The sequence below is a fragment of the Tachysurus vachellii genome, chromosome 4, assembly GCF_030014155.1.
Source record: "Tachysurus vachellii isolate PV-2020 chromosome 4, HZAU_Pvac_v1, whole genome shotgun sequence".
In the NCBI taxonomy this organism is placed as follows: Eukaryota; Metazoa; Chordata; class Actinopteri; order Siluriformes; family Bagridae; genus Tachysurus; species Tachysurus vachellii.
This window is the reverse complement of record NC_083463.1, coordinates 20,158,689-20,171,253: the sequence shown is the minus strand read 5'-3', so window position 1 is coordinate 20,171,253 and position 12,565 is coordinate 20,158,689. Positions and strand designations below refer to the sequence as shown.

The 12,565-nt window shown below is 36.8% G+C and overlaps 1 protein-coding gene across 1 annotated transcript; it reads right to left on the bottom strand.

The window, feature by feature from the left end:
* Nucleotides 1–580: 580 nt before the first annotated feature.
* Nucleotides 581–12,122, bottom strand: LOC132844621 (deoxynucleotidyltransferase terminal-interacting protein 1). The gene is made up of 13 exons (XM_060868259.1): nt 11,748–12,122; nt 8,939–9,009; nt 8,693–8,789; nt 8,510–8,608; nt 8,351–8,416; nt 7,446–7,502; nt 5,750–5,811; nt 5,607–5,652; nt 5,444–5,502; nt 4,583–4,643; nt 4,393–4,464; nt 4,240–4,295; nt 581–1,315 (listed from the first exon to the last, which is right to left on the bottom strand). Exons 1-13 carry the CDS (start codon nt 11,823–11,825, stop codon nt 1,207–1,209), a joined length of 933 nt encoding a protein of 310 aa, XP_060724242.1. The 5' UTR covers nt 11,826–12,122; the 3' UTR covers nt 581–1,206.
* Nucleotides 12,123–12,565: the final 443 nt, after the last annotated feature.

The window sequence follows — 12,565 nt, the reverse complement described above, 5'->3', positions numbered from 1 at the left end:
CGACAGAATATAATGACTTTATTTCGCACGACAAAAGCTTTACACCCCCCCCCCAAAAAAAAAAAAAAAAAAAAAAAATTTTCATTGTAAGACATGTAACTTCATCTAGGCCTGTCAAATACTGGTCTCTTTATGTGGCACTTCCTTATTACTAAACTACAATACAGCTACTTCTGTAAAAGAAAAGTTTCTTTACTCCTATGAAGATTCAAAGTAAATTCCCTTTTTTTTAATATACATACTACAAAGCACAAGTTTTCTGGTATTCCATAAAACCTTTCACATATCATCACAAAGTATTTCCAGTTAACTCAAAAGGAAAAGGGGTTAAAAAAAAATCATACATGTGCACAAATCTTCTCATACAAACCCCATGTAAGAAAATACGTATATACACATTTGTGATTAATAAACAATAAAAAAAAGTAACTCAATATTATGAGAGTTAATATCTGACAAGTTATTTTTTTTTTATCGTTTATTAATCACAAATGTAGCATAAGTATGTGTATATATGTATTTATAGATTTTTAAAGCTACTTTTTGTGATTAATAAACAATTTAAAAAAAAAAAAAAAAAAAAAAAAAAAAAACACACAACACAACAACAACTTGTCAGATATGATCTCTAATAATACTGAGTTGTTAAACCCAAACCCTCCTAGCATGTGGGGCATAAAGCGAAAACTGCTAAGCTTGATAGTAAGGTAAGAACCTATTCTGTAATAAAAAGTTTAAAGGATAGAAATGATCTTCTTTACGTTATTAAACGTGTGCATCACAACCTAATCCCTTAACAGGTTAATCCAGCGGTGTCCAATCTTACCCGGAAAGGGCCGGTATGGTGCAGGTTTTCATTCCAACCAATCAGAAGCCACACCAGAGTCTACTAAAAGCCAAGAACAACTGATTAAACAGGTGGAATCAGGTGTGGCTTCTGCTTGGTTGGAATGAAAACCTGCACCCACACCGGCCCTTTGTGGATAAGACTGGACACCGCTGGATTAGTCTGCTTGTGAAAAGGGCAATTCAAAACTATGCCATATGAATTGCATGAATCAGACTGCAAATTCCGGATTAGAATCCTAGCCATTTATCAAGGAATATATATTTATTTAAAGCAAGTTATTTGTATATAGACAGTGAGTTCATTCTGGATCAGTATTTGTACCCTTAAAAATATTTATGATGCCAAGCTCTGTTTCTTTAATCCCTCTCAGATCTCTGAGATTCCATCGTCTTCTGCATCTTCTCTAACATCCACACAGGCACCATAAAGGGCTTCAATTCATCCAGCTTCAATTCAGGACAGTCTCTAGGGATTTAAAAGAGAAACAAATATACATTAGGACGGGGTAATTATGGGGGGAAAAAATAATAAATTCATATTAAATCAAATCTTACGTTTTTAGTATTAGGTTAGATTCATCTCAAATTAGTTAAAATCATTTTCTCTCATGTCAAAATAGCAGAACAGTAAAAAAGCAAGGCTTCTGTTACAGATCCAAAACCGAGAAGGAGGAAAATGTGTTGCAGGTGTTACGCAGGTGATTTTGCTGCCATCCAGTAAACTTCCTTGTCCCAGAGAAAATTACAGTCAAAATTAGTTTGTTTTTTGGTGGGCTCGGATCATTTTACTCAGATAGACCTCTTATTTTGCAGGTAGATGCTGCCACAGAGAAAACCTTTTTTTTTTTTTTTAAACCACTGATTCTCACTATAGTTACATAGTATGCATATACAATTAAAACCCTTCTTTAATTGTGATAGCACAAGACCATGATCCTACAGGCTAGTCAAAGGGGCTATTATAAGGACAAATTATTCAGCAGGCATCAAGTCACTTTAGATTAACCAAAACATCCTCAATATCATGCAACATTTTTAAAATCAAAAGGAATGAGATGTAATACCTTAATTATTTTTAGATGGTTAGAAGCCACCAAATAAATCAACATTTAACCAAATAAAAAATAATATCAACTTTTTAATTCATGTTATTTATATTCAATGCACTAATGTTGAAGCATATGACGGTATGACAAACATCCGGGTGTGTAGGATGTGAGAAAACTCAGTCTCCGTCTTCAAATGTTCATTTAATTGCAACCTGATACAAGGTTTATCACAGAGGAGATAATATTATTATTATAACTAATATTATTACAAAAATAAATGCTGAGACACTAGTCCTTTACACACACGGTTTTGAGAAAAGCATTATGTTTGGAGAAAGAAAAAAAACACTGCATTCCAGCATAAGAACCCGATTCTATCTGACAAACATGGTGTTAGTAGTATCCTGGTTGGGGCCTTGTCTGCTGTATGTGGGATAGGAGGGAATGTCATCATTGATGGAACAATGAATTCTAAATAAAAGCAGCAAAAAGAAAAGACTTATTAAAAAAAAGAAAAGTTATTAACTGGTCAGGACATCTGTGAACTGTATCTCAAGAAATTGAAAGTGTGTCATACAGCAAGACTACAATCCTAAGCACACAAGTCGTTGTACTATTGAATGGATAAGAAAGATTCAATTTAATGTTTTAGAAGGGCCAAGTTAAAATCCTGACCGTAATCTGATAGAAATGTTGTGGACAAACCTGAAGCAAGCAGTTCATGTGTGGAAAGAGAACCGAGTTGAAGCTGTTCAGTACTGACGAATGGGCTTAGAAAGGATTGGTTGTAGATCACAGATATTGTAAGCAAAGACTCACATACTTTTTCTAGTCACAGATATGTAATATTAGTTCACTGGATTCTGCAAAAATAAATGACCAAGTAAGTATAATATTTATATCTCACTTGTTTAATTGGGTTCTCTTTGGCATCTCTAAATAGTCCTTATACTAGACAAAATCAGCCTACAACTTATGTCTTTGGACTGGGAGAGGAAACCAGAGTAACCAGAGGAATCCTCTGAAGCACGGGGACATTGTGTAAACTCCATGTAAAACATCCTGTAGGTGTGAGGCTAATGTGCTAACCTCCAAGCCACCGTGCGCACACAAACACATTCTCATACAATATAATTACATTTCCTGTGTGAGGATTTGCCTATGTGTGTGTGTGTGTGTGTGTATATATATATATATATATATATATATATATATATATATATATATATATATATATATATATATATATAGGAAGGCGGCTGCAGAAGCCCCTAATGATAGAAAAATGAAAATCGTAACAATTATTGCTCGCTGCAATACCCGATATGTCCATATAAGGAAGTGGGGGGAGTTTTACATCAGTGTAGATCGATTTTAGTGAACAAATCACTTGTAAATGTACCAAATAAACATTTTCATTTTACTACACTTCATTGTTGATGAATTTCTTAGACATTCTACCACACTGTACATTGTTCAAAACAAACAGTGCAGCGTGCAGGCTATGTGGCTATTTAATAGGGGGGGAAAAAAAGAGTTGAGAGTGTTCAAGATGATGAACTAAACATAAATCCATATCAACAAAGAAAAAAAAACAAAAACAAGGATTTGAAATGATTATTTCTGTGTCTGGATTAATGCTGCCTTCATGTGCTATTGGAATGATCCTACTTCCCATTTCTGGAAATACAATTCTAATTACAAGTACGTCATGTTCATGTGCTTCGTTGTCAGAAAGCACATGAAACATGAACAACACAAGGTTCATTTATACACGTTTTCTTTTTTATTTTCTTTTGACATTGTAACACATTACTCAATTAGCTGGCATGCTGTTGATAATGGAGTTTTGGTCCAAATAAGCCATTTTCAAGGGGGGGTGGGGGGAGTACAACCTACATAGAATGATTGCTGATATATGCCAACAAAATAAGCTGCAATTTGAAGGAAAATTTGTATTTATGATCATTCCGAGGTGCAGAAGGCAGAATTAAACACTAAATAAACCAGTGTGTTCTTAGGTTTGGAATTCTCCACAGTATTTCAGTAATCATCTTGATAAAAGCACTTTATCCTGGTTAGTGGATCCAGAGACTATCCCAGGAACAGGATTGAGCTGAAGATGACATTTATTCTTTTTAGCTGTTTATTTTTGATCATTTTCACGATGGGTAAAAATAATTGGCATTAAATGCACAGGGACTTCACCTGTATTATGGCTGTTGTTTGACTGTGTGGAATCAAATAGGAAACTATTATTTCCTTTAAAAACACAAAACAAAAAAAAAAAACAAACAGACCTGGCAATGGATTGCAACGTTACTTTACAACTTAAACTTACTTATATTCGTCACTTAGAGCAAGGTCTTGGATGTCCTCTTCAATGAGTAGATACGCCTAAAAACATAAAATCCATTCATTTTTATTTTTTTTTTTAGAACAATTGTTTTCAAGATTTTATCTTTACATACAGTCTGTATATGCAGACTCTTACCATCTTTCCACCTGTGGCTCTCATGTGCTGCCTCTCTGCAAGCCACTGCTTATCCTGAGCATCAGCAGCGTACTGAAAAACACGACCCACACACACAACACACACACACGCACACACACTTGAGCATTTTTTTTAAAACAAACAATGCAAAAGTAATATATTCCAGTGTGTACACATATATTCACAATACCTTGAAGAGGTCTGCGTGTTTAATATAGATCCTTCCTCTAGTGCCTCCCATCCCTAAAGCTCTGAAATAAAAAATAATATCAGTTTTATTTAACATGCAAACAGACAACACAATAAATGATACACATGTTCATATGTAACCTATATACACTTCCTGAAATCCCTCTACATCTACAGTGAAGCAGTAATGTGTGTTGGGGAACGTGAAAACTCTTTACATGATGAAACTGTTGCCTATTTATAGTAAGTAAAAAACAAAAAAAAAACGCATGAAATATGTTTGTACACATATTAACCAGAAGTAATGTTTTAAAACGATTTGACATTTTGGTTAACCTCAAATCTGAAAAGGGATTTAATGATTTATTTAATTAACACTGCATTCTGACTGTAACAGGGGGAACATTTTGACAGCTGGTATCTGATTAAAAACTGATTTGCTTAAGCTTCTGTGTCTGCTGTGTGTAACTGTCCTGTAACTCCATCAAACCCTGACGTTCACGGCATGAAAAAAATCACACTGATAAGATTTTAGACCTCTGTTGGCCGACTGAACAGGAAGTTTTTCACCACCAAGCTTATTAAACTGGCTTCTTATCCGACACAGGCTTTGCAGGATGATTAAAGTTAAAAAAGTAAATGAAATTTCAATATCTGTTGGATAACAGCTTTATGATTTCTAAAAGCTGATAGTCCACGTATATTACAGTCATAATATTTGAGCCAAAACTTTTCTTCGTTGTCTTTCCGACTGTTTATCTGACCTAAAGTTTTATTCTATTTTCTAACAATCTGTTTCTTTAGATCACAAATGTCAATGATGACAAATACAGGGGGAAAAATTAAATAAACAAACACTTACTTGTTCGCCCTGGACCCTAAAACGAATGTGCTTTTTTCAGTCAGCCGGATGGGATCCCACTGCAAAAGTAAAGCGTAATTTTAAAAAGGTGTCAATTGTTTAAATCCACAGCTTACAGCTTCACAATTGAATGGGTATAACCATTTTTTTTTTTTTTTTTTACCTTTGGTCCTTCTCGTTTTATTGGCTCAGCTACTTTAGGCTTATTCCTACAGGAAAAAAACAATTCTGAGACTGAAAAAACAACAAAAAAAAGCATAATCTTTTTAAAAAACCATCTTTAACATTATATATAATAATACTTACGGAGCACTGTATGGTATGGATCGGTCATATGGTAAAGTGGGCAGAGGGGGACGTCCCTTCCTCTAAACACAGATTAAACAAAGGTATCATAAATATTCCATAAAAATTGCTCAACTATCTGCTCTCATCTCATTGCAACCAAATCAGCAATTTTTGTGTAATAAAATGTAAAGAATACGATTTTAATGTATATATACAGCGTCACTTGAATGTTTGTGAACCCTTTAGAAATTCATATATTTCTGCATAAATATGACCCAAAACATCATTAGACTTTCATAGAAGTCCCAAAAGCAGACAATGTGAACCCAATCAAACAAAGTAGACACAAATATTATACTCTGTAATTTTTATTATTTAGGAAAATGTTCCAATATTATATATCTCTTAGTTGCAAAAGTATGTGAAACTCTAGGTTTAGTACTTAATTTCAAGGTCAAATTTGAGTCCCTCTGATTTCAGTCAATGAGATGACAATCAGGTCTCAGTGAGAGTCCTATTTTATTTGAAGAACAGAGTTATATCAAAGTCTGATGTTCATGACGTGTGTTTGTGGAAGGGGATCATTGCAAAAACAAGGGAGATTTCTGAGGAAATTTAAAACCATTGGTACATTCCGAGAAGTGGTCAACCAACAAAGATCACTCCAAAAGCAAGACCTGTAATAGTCTGTTGGGTGAGAAAGGAATACAGGGTAACTTCTCAGCACCTAAAGACCTCTTTTACTTTGGCTAATGTTAATGTTCATGAGTCTGCCATCAGGTGAACAGTGAACAACCTCGGTGTGAGTCACAAGGAGAAAACTATTACTCCCCAAAAAGAACATTGATGCCAATGCAGTTTGCTAAAGATCATGTGGACAAACCAGAGGGCTATTGGAAAAATAATTTATGGAGGAATGAGACCAAAATAAAGGTTTTGTTTAAATAAAAACTGAATTACAACATAAGATCCTTATACCGTCTGTGAAACATGGTGGTGGTAGTATCGTGCTTCGGGCCTGTATTGCTGCATCTGGGCTAGGACGGTTTGTAATCATCGATGGAACAGTGTATTCAGAATTATTCCAGTGATTAGTCCATGAACTGAATCTCAAGAAATAATGGGTCATACACCAAGGCAATGAGCCCAAGCACCAAAGTCTGTGTACCACAATTGATTGAAAAAAGAACAAAATTATGTTTTATATAGTATATTATAATCTTTTAGAATGGCCAAGTCAATTTTTCCAAAAGAAAAATTGTTGAAAGACCTGAAGCAAGCAGTTCATGTGAGGACACCCACTACAATCAGAGTGTTGAAGCTCTTCTGTACTGAGGAATGGGATAAAATTCTTCTAAGCTGTTGTGCAGGACTGATCAAAAGTTACCGGAAACTTTACTTGCAGTTATTGCTGCACAAGGACTCAGAACTGAAACCAAAGTTTCACATACTTTTGCAAGTCACAGATGTAATGCTTCATCTCAATAATTAAGTGAAGAAGTATAATATTGTTGGCTCACTTGATTGTGTTCACTTTGTTTACGTTTAGAGCTTTTGGCATATTTATGCAGAAATATAGGAATTTCTAAAGGGTTCACAAAATTTCAAGCGACACTGCATATGTATATATAAAATATTGTTTTGTTTTTTTTTATTTTATACAAAAGTCATTTCTTGCTACTGCTGAAATACAAACCTAACTGTATTAATTTACCTTTTTAGGGACTGGGCTTCCTCTTTGGCTGGAATCATCCTCCATCTGCCGTGAGCGCTGCAGAATGAAGACTTTTATTAGTGATACTTGAGCAAAGAACTCAGAGGTTTAAATCCCAAACTTAGTAATTATAGCCATGCAAATTCATGTTATTATATTGAAAGATAATCACGCAGTTGGTTTAAACACACCGACATATTGTGTCAAAAAAAAATTGTCTGTGGTCACTGTAGCTTCATTGTGAAAAACATCCCAAGTTATTCTGAGCAAATGTGAGTTCAAAAACAACATGGAAATGATTTCATGTCAACTATGTATGACTGCAAAAATCCTGTTCTGTTAGGATCAGGTATAATAACTGCAGAAGCCTAAATCCTTAATAGCCAACTCTTTTTTTTTCTCATAATCTGAACAGGTTACTGGAGAGTTAAAAGCCATATCAAACTGTACATGAGGCTCATCGGTTTCAACTGTGATCAGATACGGATGATCAAAATGTTTACATTAACGCCAAAACAGAGTCTTTACTCTTACACGCACCGTGCAGGTGACATGGTTTGACCTTATAAATAAATAAAAAGAAATGAATAAAATCTCCTCGCTAACGTTAGCAGGATTTTCGATGAGGCTCATGATTAAAATGCTGTGAGTGTCTCTTTTTTTTGCCAAAAAAAAAAAAAATAAAACAGCATTTCTGCCCAATTTGAAGGAATTGTATATTTACAATTTAGGAAACAATTTAGGAAACAATTTCACTGCTTTCAATTAATTAAAAAAAAAAAAAAAAAACATTTCACTGCATGTTTGACTGTGTGTGGTTGTCTATAGTGTATGTCGTTATTAAAATGGCAGAACTTTCCCAGACCACCACCACAAATCTTCAGACTCAACTAACTGATCCTTACCTTTATAGAGGGATCGAAGAGAGGTCTTTGTGCAGTTTTCTCTGCATCTGGGAAGAGCAGTTTGGCCTGTATAGAAAAAAAGATTTTTCCAGTGCTTAACTAATACTCTTTCTTCTTCCGCTTCGAACGTAGTTCGTTTAAGTCGTGTACTTTACTCACATGCTCCAAGCAGTTTCGACACGCCTCTTTGATGAGCTGATCCGTTTGAACGTCCTCCCCTACATTCTCCTTCACGTTGCTTGCTGCCTTCTCAAAAAACTGTGCAAAAGAATCACATCCAACATCATTACCGTTCTCTATTCTTATTCCTCATTGTGATTCAGACTCATAGTGCTCACTTACCTTCATATATTTTTTAAAGACTGCCAAAATGTCATCGTTGAAGCTGGGCTGCAGCACAGTCCGCAAGAGATCCATAGAAATGACAGGATCTGTATAACTAGCAGCCCCACAGAGATGGATTAGGGTCTGTGACTAAGCGTTACATACCAGACAATTTACAAAGTACAATTTACAGCTAGACATCAAGACGCCTTAACGTGGAAGACATAGCAATCACTGAAGTAAAATAAGTATGTACAGAGTTACCTCACAGCCATCTGTGAGCGTCTACCCCTGCGCTGAACCTGTCTGTGCTTGATCATGATGTTCCAGGGGTTCTAGTGTACATCAAGGAAAATAAGAAAATTAAATAAACACACACAGTACTGTGCGAAAAGGAATTGAAATTCTGTAAAATGCTGTTTTTTTTTTGTTTTTTTATTATTTACAAAATGCAAAGTGGCTAAACAATATTTGGTGTGATTACCCTTTGGCCTCAAACCAGCATCTTGCACAGTCAGGGATTTTGTAGGATCAGACTTAGGTGCATGATTAACAAATTATACCAAGCAGGTGCACAGTCATTAAGGGAAACAGAAATAGCTGTTTAGGAATCTTAAAACTGAGCGAGGAACAGACAAATTCTACTTCTAAGCTGAGTTTGAGACTGAGCACAGCAAGAAGACACGAGGTAGTTCTACTGCAACAGCCGGGTCAAAGCAGATTTCAAAGCAGACTGGTGTTTCAAGATGTGCTGCTCAAGCTATTTTGAAGTAGCACAAATACCAGGCGATATTGAGGACCGTAGACACAGTGGTCGGCCAAGGAAACTCAATGTAGCAGACGAGAGACACACCATGGTCAATTCCCAACAACACTGGAAGAAGTCCAGCAGTGCCATCAGTGAAGAACTGGTGGAAACCAGTAGGATCAAGTACATCCATCTACTGTCTGGAGAAGGTCTGGTTAGAAGTGGTGTTCATGAAAGAACTGAGACCTAAAAGGCCATACCTTGAACATGGAAACAAGGCAAAGCGACTCAATTATGTATGAAAACAAAGGAACTGGGGTACAGAAAAAACGCAGTAGATGATCTGGAGTGATGAGTCAAAATATGAAATATTTGGCTGCTGCAGGAAGCACATAAGGGCTGGGGAGAGGTACAATAATGAGTGAATGCAACAGTAAAGCATGGTGGAGGTTCCTTGGAAGTTTGCATTTCTACAAATTGAATCATACCATCAGGGAGGCATCTTGTTGGCCCCAAATTTATCCTGCAGCAGGCCAACGACCCCAAACATACAGCCAATGTCATTATTAAGAACCATCTTCAGCATAGAAAAGGCCCACACAGAGCCCTGATCTCATAATCATCATCAGGTCTGTCTGGGATTACATGAAGAGACAGGAGGATTTGAGGCAGCCTACATCCACAGAAGATCTGTATTCGGTTCTCCAAGATGTTGGGACCAACCTACCTGCCGAGGTATTTCAAAAACCAAGAGCAAGTGTACCTAGAAGAATTAACGCTGTTTTGCAGGCTAAGCATGTTCACACCAAATAGTGATTTGATTTGTTCATTTTTTTCCCCTTAAAACTAAAAACTTTTGCACAGTTCTGTATATAAGTTGATAAATAGAATACGTGGTGGCCAAAGACTGCATAAGACTGCACACAAACTAATTGTGATGCTAAGATGCTAACTGTCATCAGAATCTCTACTGCTCGGTGTATTTAGTTCTCAAAGCTTTTGTAGCCAGAAACAGCTCTAACAGTAACATTTCTACAGATCATTTTAATGAATATTACTTAAACACATCCATTAAAATGTTTGCCTTGTTACTAGAGCTTTCCACTGAGAGGAGACATTCGGTCAAAGGGGGAATTATTTATAGACATATTCTTGTTTTTAGTTATTTAGGTTTGGTTTTAATTTAACAGAGCAGTCAAACTGGCACATTTTTAGAACTAAATAAAAAAATAAGCAGTTTGTTAAACATAATTATAAAACCACATAACTCCCTGGATATGCTTCCCCAATTTGTAGAAGAACTGTTTTACATAAATATGAAGTTTCTGGTAGAACTAATGAACTGCCTGAAGGCAGAAATGACCAGTTTGATGCTCTGTTCAGGAAGTGACAGATACACCAACACTGAATAGGGCGCGTTATGCTGAACTAGTTACATACTGAGCTAATACTAGCACACTGAACTGTAGGCAGATTTGGACTGCACAAAACCAGTGAAATACCAGAGAACATGTCAAATAGTGAGATTAGTAAATGCTAAGGAAGGAGAGAGAGAGAGAGAGAGAGAGAGAGAGAGAGAGAGAGAGAGAGAGAGAGAGACAGTCAGACAGACAGAGAGAGAGAGAGAGAGAGAGAGAGAGAGAGAGAGAGAGAGATAGAGAGAGAGAGAGACAGTCAGACAGAGAGAGAGAGAGATAGAGAGAGAGAGAGAGAGAGAGAGACAGTCAGACAGAAAGAGAGAGATAGAGACAGTCAGACAGAGAGAGAGAGAGAGAGAGAGAGAGAGAGAGAGACAGTCAGACAGAGAGAGAGAGAGAGAGAGAGAGAGAGAGAGAGAGAGAGAGAGAGAGAGACAGTCAGACAGAGAGAGAGAGAGAGAGAGAGAGACAGGGGGACAGACAGACATACAGTGAGAGAGACAGACAGGGGGACAGACAGTGAGACAGACAGAGAGACAGTGAGACAGAGAGACAGACAGACAGGGGACAGACAGTGAGACAGAGAGACAGTGAGACAGACAGACAGGGGGACAGACAGTGAGACAGACAGAGAGACAGACAGACAGTGAGACAGAGACAGTGAGACAGACAGACAGTGAGACAGACAGACAGTGAGACAGACAGACAGAGAGACAGTGAGACAGAGAGACAGACAGACAGGGGACAGACAGTGAGACAGAGAGACAGTGAGACAGACAGACAGTGAGACAGACCGACAGTGAGACAGACAGAGAGACAGACAGACAGTGAGACAGAGAGACAGACAGACAGTGAGACAGACTGACAGTGAGACAGACAGAACGCTCTTCCTCCCCGTGTGACTCACCATAGACTGAACCTGCTGCTGCCCACCAGCGTCCTGTTGAAGCCACTCTCTCCGTCCCTCACTCCTGTGTGCTCCCATTACTCCACTGTACACTGCTGTATATTCACTTAACCAGGTACCCGACAGTTCAGGCTCTTTCTGTTCGTCCTGTAGTTACAGTATAATACAGTAACAGTGAACCAGACTAATTTAATCTACTGAACAAATCGTCTGACGCTATTCTCTTATGCAATTATAACCAATTAGCCACATGCTTAAAATACACGGAATCATTTATTAAATCAGTTTTACGCAAAAAAAAAATTCCCTTTATACGTTTCCTCGAGCGAGCCCCAAAAATTACTAGTCTGTAGTAAGATGATTTCAACAACCAACTTCCGGTTAAATGGTAGTGCCCTTCAACGTAAAAGTCTGCGCATGCGCACCCATGTCCGGCCGATGCCTAAACGATGAGGTTGTTTGTACCAGTTATTCCGCCATTACAGTAGAGACATTTCAGTGCAGCTTTAGATTGGAGAAGCCAAGGACTGGAAGATTAATGTAGCTTTATATAGTAAGCGAAACTAAAACAGTCATTGGGAAAATTATAATTATTTTTATATGATATATAATAATAATTATACCATATATAACATATATATATATACACACACACTTTCTGATTAACTACATAGCATAAGAGTATGAGGAAAAAAATTAATAAAGTAAAAAAGTGGTGCAGTCCTTTTTTAAAAGTCCTTTAAAAATATAGATGTTTTGAGATCTCACACACTTTTTACCTTGTTTCCATAAGTTACTAAGAACAAAACTAAGACGCA